This window comes from Phoenix dactylifera, chromosome 8 (assembly GCF_051530095.1).
Source record: "Phoenix dactylifera cultivar Ajwa chromosome 8, Ajwa_hap1_PhDact_Kaust_v1.1, whole genome shotgun sequence".
Classification (NCBI taxonomy): Eukaryota; Viridiplantae; Streptophyta; class Magnoliopsida; order Arecales; family Arecaceae; genus Phoenix; species Phoenix dactylifera.
This window is the reverse complement of record NC_143197.1, coordinates 1,778,806-1,785,301: the sequence shown is the minus strand read 5'-3', so window position 1 is coordinate 1,785,301 and position 6,496 is coordinate 1,778,806. Positions and strand designations below refer to the sequence as shown.

The following is a 6,496-nucleotide window of genomic DNA, read 5'->3' as shown; positions in this document are numbered from 1 at the left end:
ATGCATCTTAGGGAAGGATTACTAGATTTCGTAATGATTTGGGTCCAGAATCCCAGACTAAATTTCCCAACCCTGCGGTGTCTCCAAACCCTTTATCGCATCATAAAGGTGCCCATATATGCCTGCATGCCATGGTCGAACGCCCAAACACCAACACTCCCCCATCGGCCTCTCCTACTACACTTCACCCCCTTTCTCGCTCCTCTCTCTCTATTCTATTACCGGCCTTGCATGCTTTCCTCCCGACCCTCTCCACCTTCGCTGATCTCGTCCTGCCTCCCTCTCTTCTCCTCCCTTGCTTGAATGGAATCTGGCCTTGGAATGACGGCGCTGGTCTTCGCTTCCCCTCCTCTCAATTCCTTCTCCATTTCTTGATCTTTTCTGTCTCTTGTCGGCGGGTTGCCTGAGCTTTTGACTTGGCTTCTTCTCTCTCTGGTGTTGGAGACTTGGAGTCGGTTCTCATGGGACCCGTAAGAGGGTTCAAGAAGAGGAAGAGGGCCGAAAAGAAGGCCGCCGAGAGGTATGCGTCCGCCGCCGAGCGGATGGATTCGGGGCAGGAGCCTGGAGATTGGTGGGATGGTTTCTCCGGAAGGATTGCAGGTTGTGTTTTTTTTTTCTATCTGTCCGCCTTTACTTCACTATTTATTTGGTGTTCTTGCGTTTTTCTGCTGTTGTTTTTTTTTTTTTTGCTTGCTGCTCTTGAAATCGACGGGGTTGACTGCTTGAATAGTTTTGTTTCATCTCCGAGACGGGATTTCTTCTTCTTCTTCTTTTTGTGTGTGTTTGTGTGTGCTTTAGATTCTTCATGTTTTTGTAACGGGGTTTCTGTGAATGCATTGGTGCGGGTATGTTTCAAAATTCCATGTTGTGTACCGATTGTCCTCCCTGCAATCGGGATTAGTCGATACAATTTGGAGATATAATACATCTCTTGTCCAGAGAAATCCTGTTTTATTAAATTGGAACAAGAACAAGCCATGGCACTGTGCCGTCAGGAAGGACAAGTGGATCGGATCACTTACAACTTGGCATCTTGATGACAAATGTCACCGAAGAATCCTGCCTTTATTGTTGATATTGATGGGCCTCTTAGAGGATTAAATTTTGGTGTGGTTACTGGAGGGAGCCATTTACAGTATGAATTTCATGGTCAAATATTGGCTTGGTAACATAATGTAATTGCAGATGCTTTGCATTTGTTTAGATCACTGGTGTCAAGATCATGCCTTTCTAGGTTTTCCATCGTATGTGTTTGCGGGATGGGAGCTAACTAGGGTATGAATTTCTTGCTCAAATTTCGGCTTTGTCACATAAGGAACATGTCGATTCTCTGCATTTGTTTAGTTTTTGTGGTATCAAGATTATGGCCTCGTAGCTTTTTTGTTGTACACTATTGCAGGTTGGGAGCTAATTGGGGTATGAAATTCTTGCTCGCATTGGCTTTGCCTTATAATGCAGATGCTGATACTCTCTGTGTGTTTAGATCAGCAGGAATCATGAATATGCTCTTCTAGGTTTTCCATTATATGTGATTGTGGGTTGCGAACTAGTCAGGTTATAAGTTTCTTGCCTTTATCATATAATGCAGATTACACTATGTTTGTTTAGACTGGTGGGCATTTTGATATTCCATAATTTCCATATGGGACTGAGGGACCATATATTCCTAAAAGAGGTTATTTTGACTATACTGATGAGAACATTTCAATTAGGACTGGAACAATTGTAAGATGCCACTGAGACTATTAAAGAAATATTGTGAGGTAACTTTTAGACCAAATTTTATTACAACTCACATCGCTTGAAGTTCAGTGGTACCATGGACATAAGTGTTTTTGAGAACCGAGAGGAGGTATTTTAGGTGGATATGTGGTAAAACTATGTAAATTTATGAAGCTTGCAAAAAGCGGTATAAGGGTGAGAAGTAAGGGAGAATTATATCAGATCATTGAACCATGTACATGGTAGGCAAAAGACGACTCAAATGAAGATTAAGCATCACATATAGGTTCAATGGGTTTTAGGAGAGGGAGGCGGGGGGTGCGGACCCTTTGGAAGTTCTCTTTGTAGGACAGGAGCCAATAGTCCAGTAGAATCATAGAGTCATTTTCTAATAGACAGGATGAGGCTTATTACTTGTGTTACATAAGTGTCGATTTCCATACCGTGCTTATAGGCTACAATGATGATTTTTCTAGCGGGTGGATTTGTGGTGGTGGAGGGGTGTATACTACCGGTCTATCCTTGTTCTATCATTTTCAAAACAAACTAAAGCAAAAGATATCTATAGATTAGTGGGTGATAAAGAATGAGGAAAATGAATGTCCATAGAGTTTGTTAGATTTGCGTTCATGTTTGACCATGATGGATTTCAGATACTGGGATATTTGTTTATTTAGCAGACTAATGGGAGGCACGGATGCATTATATACAAAGTCTTCTTTGATATGGAACTTTTGACTTGCATACATTGTGGTTGTCATATGAAATAGCTGTGGATTAAAAAAGCAGCTCAAAGTTCTTTCTAAGGTTGCGATAAACAGACAATTGGGCACAATTTTCTGGGATGTTTAAACACCTTCAAAAGTATGCCATCTTGATTGATTTTGAAGATATCTTTTACTCAAGTTGCAGACATCAAACATAAAATTTGTGGAACCTCATTCAGTTTCTGCTATTTTCAGGTGAGCTAAACATTTTTTGTTCACCTTCTCCACCTCAGTTACATTGTATTGTTTGTAACAACATTCTGTATATGACAACTTTGTTTCTATCAAGGTTACATCCATCACCAATACATGCCTTCTCATATCCATTCTGACAAATTCTCCACCATTTATTTGCTTGCCAACATTGAGATGTTGTACGGATGGTTAAAATATTGATTTTTCATGATTTTCAAGTCCTCTATCTTTTCTGTTCATTTCAGTCTCATAATATGACTTTTCAAAGGACTTTCTTCAGTAAAACATAACCACATAGTGTTACTTTGAGTGGCACTATCAAGTTCTGCTCTGATATGAGCAGACATTGTCCCAATAGGTGTCAAAACTGTCTTCAGTAAATTTCAACTTTCTGGACATTTTCAAGTCAGCTTTTCTTGTTTTCTCTATCTTGTCTGTTATACCATCTTCTAGATGTCTGCCAGTAATTTGCTGTATGGTAGTATTGGTAAGAATGCTCTCAGTTCCTGGTATTCTTATACCTTATGTTTAATGTTCTCTGTCGTTACATCAAAAAGAAGAAGAAGCTCTCTCCTGTAATCTTTTAATACTCTAATTGTTGAGCGGGGATCATGTCTATATTTTCTCAAATCAGGACAAGAGAAAAATTATGCTTATTATCAGGTAGTTTTTTTTTTTTTTGCTTACTTCATTCTACATAGTATTACACTTTGCCATCTATTTACATTTTTCTCCCCGGCCATGTTATTTTTTTTTAAAGTTCTGCATCTTGTTAAGATAACTTATTTTACAATCCTTACTATCGATCAGTCTCTGTTTTTGTGGATATCTAGTATCATATTATAATTAGTTTCATGGTTTTGATTCTACTGCTGTTTCTTGGATATGCTGCTGCTGGAATTCATGTTCAATATTCTGCTCTAATTATAGTAATGCCAGTGGCCTACTTTGGACCCCTTGAGGCTTGAAGCTTCTTGGTTTTGAGCTTAGCGGTAAGCATCTTGTCTATATCATGCTAGATCTTCTGCCTTCATGCATCTTGCTTCTGGACCTATAGATCTTGAGTGCCTATAGAACAATGAAAGCTAGCATTCTTAGGTCATTCTTTCCATGTTCTGATTGTCAATGATCATACGCTAGATGCTAAGAAAAGCATCATTGTCAAATACCATGTGCTATTTTACATATTTAAGCAATTTATTTAATCAAGATGTTCATTAGATGTTCTCTATTATACAAATGGCTGCAGTGAGTGGCAGAGTGTATAAATTGTAAGCCATCATTTCCAGCACAAATAGCTGCACTCCTTGTATGCTTTTGGTTATTTGAGTCCTACAGTGTCTATCAAGTGACTGCTACAATCTAAGGACTAAGTGTGTCAAATTCCAACTAAAATCTTAATCCAAACTTGAGTCAAACGAATGCATAATGGTAGATCTTGATTGTACATGTTCACAGTCCTACGTTAAAAGTGGCATTTTGCACTCTATACAATTTAGATTTGATTTGAGGAAAGCTAAACATCAATATGTATGTGACGAGCAATGATGATTTATGATATAAATATGCAATCCAAAGGATTTTTATGCCCTGCTGCCTGCAGTCTGTTGGTCATCAATTCACCTCGTAAACCTTGACCTTTGATAAACACAATAAAACTGCTTCTGTCAGACATCACGGAATTTTCTATCATTTAAATTATCTTGATGATCACATAAAGTAATACCTGCAAAGAAATCTTTGATGCATGTCCATAAGAATGCTGCCGGTCTCAGTCATGTAGTTTTGATATTTCACAACGGATCTCTTTCTCTCTTATGTATATTTTACTAGTCTGCATCTTAGTTGTCAAAATGCTAGAAGCATAAATGAAGGATGTGATCTCTCAGAATAATTATGCATCAATTCAATGATGAAAGACTTGTTTGGAAATGAATGGTTGGAAAGCCTTCATGCTGATGAGTGAAGGGCTGAGCTAGTCTTCAACTTCAAAAAGTTTTTATTTGCTACATTCAGTTAATCTTGTAACTACATCATCAGGGAAAGAGATCAATATTGCATTTCAGAGTGAATTTTGTTTTCCTGATTTGCTTCAATTCTCATTCTCACTTTCTCCTTATGATGAAACTTCAGTTTGAAAACGAGAGTGAAAATTAAAATTGAAACTAATCAGGAAAACAATATTCACATTGAAGTGGTAAAGGTGGTATAATATGACAGGTCACGGGACTGCCTCATGATATCACCTTATAATATCCTTTCTGTTTTTGGATATTACCAGGGTATACTCCCCAACTTTTTCTACGTTATACCCACCCCACCCTGAGGGGCTGGCTCCAACCAGAATCAAACCCATGCTGTCTGGCTCAAGTGGCAAGGTGTAAATATCACCTTATAATATCATACTTACCTATAGTTCATTTCATTGGCAAACCTTGGCCCATGGTGCTTCTCATTGCACATAGAATTCAAAGATCCACATTTTCAACTTTTTAGTTGATTTGTCTTTGCATGGCAGTCGTGTGTCTTTCTGGTGACAGTAATATTCTTCGCTTCAAGTAAGACAGGATATTGAGTTTTCTTAAAATTGCTTTGTTCATGACTGTGTTTATGTTTTTCATGCCTCCTCAGGATCCCTTTCTTTGTCAAAGGAGCTGAACGAATTTGAGTCCATCTTCAAGGTCTCAAGAAAAACCTTCAACTACATATGCTCGTTGGTGAGGGAAGATCTATTGGCCAAAACTACATTCTTTACTTGCACTGATAACAAGGTTCTCTCTGTAGAAGACCAAGTAGCTGTTGCCTTGAGAAGGTTATGCTCTGGTGACTCACTATCATCTGTAGGCTTGTCGTTTGGAATGAACCAATCAACTGTTGCCCAAGTGACCTGGCGGTTTGTGGAGGCTATGGAAGAGAGAGGTATCCATCACCTCAGGTGGCCCAATTCTGAAGAAATGGAGACGATAAAGTCCAAATTTGCAAAGATCCAGGGCCTTCTGAACTGTTGTGGCGCCATAGACACCACCCACATCATGATGTGCCAGCCTTCAGCAGACCCTTCAAACAAGGTATGGGTTGATCATCAGAAGAACCATAGCATGGTCTTGCAGGCTATTGTGGACCCTGATATGAGGTTCCGAGACATTGTCAGTGGCTGGCCAGGGAGCATTAATGACTTCCTAGTGCTTCAGAACTCAGATTTCTTCAAACTGTGTGAGAAAGGTTTGAGGCTTAATGGGAAGAAGCTAGAGCTCCCAGAAGGGTCAGAAGTGGGAGAGTATATAGTTGGAGATGCGGGGTTTCCTCTTCTTCCTTGGCTTGTCACTCCCTACCAAGGAAAGGATCTTCCAGACTCGAAAACTGAGTTTAACAGGAAGCTCTCAGCAACTGGAATGGTGGCACAAAGGGCACTGGCGAGGCTGAAGGATACTTGGAAAATCATTCAGGGGGCGATGTGGAGACCTGATAAGCATCGGCTGCCTAGAATAATTCTTGTTTGCTGCTTGCTGCACAATATTGTCATCGACTTAGAAGATGCAGTGTGGGATGAGATGCCATCATGTCATCAGCATGATCCAAGTTACAAGCAACAATTTTGCAATTTTGCTGACCAGAGTGGATTAATTCGGAGAGATAAGCTGTCCCAGTTTTTATCAGGAAGACTACCACCATAAAAAGAGCACCCAATTTGTATTTCTTTTGTTTCTGTCCCGCTTCTTTCATTTGTACTGTTGCTTATCAGGAAGATTACCACCATAAAAAGAGCGTCTTTCAGGCGTACTGATGCTTATTTAGAAACTTGCTTCTCAATA

The 6,496-nt window shown here is 39.5% G+C and overlaps 1 protein-coding gene across 2 annotated transcripts; it reads left to right on the top strand.

Annotated features, from left to right (window-relative positions):
* LOC103710740 (protein ALP1-like) lies at positions 1-6,496 on the top strand. Of its 2 annotated transcripts, XM_088702306.2 has the most exons (3): positions 420-600; positions 1,400-1,416; positions 5,316-6,496. In XM_088702306.2, exon 3 carries the CDS (start codon positions 5,543-5,545, stop codon positions 6,356-6,358), a length of 816 nt encoding a protein of 271 aa, XP_088558432.2. In that variant the 5' UTR covers positions 420-600; positions 1,400-1,416; positions 5,316-5,542; the 3' UTR covers positions 6,359-6,496. The 2 variants fall into 2 exon arrangements, with proteins under 2 accessions (XP_008794844.4, XP_088558432.2); XM_008796622.6 differs by lacking the exon at positions 1,400-1,416 and having other exon boundaries at positions 1-600.

Bases quoted from the DNA above. Each gene is read 5' to 3' on its own strand.
- LOC103710740 (XM_008796622.6), top strand. From the start codon at position 462: ATGGGACCCGTAAGAGGGTTCAAGAAGAGGAAGAGGGCCGAAAAGAAG. The intron at 601-5,315 runs GTTGTGTTTTTT...ATGCCTCCTCAG, and splicing joins TTTCTCCGGAAGGATTGCAG to GATCCCTTTCTTTGTCAAAG.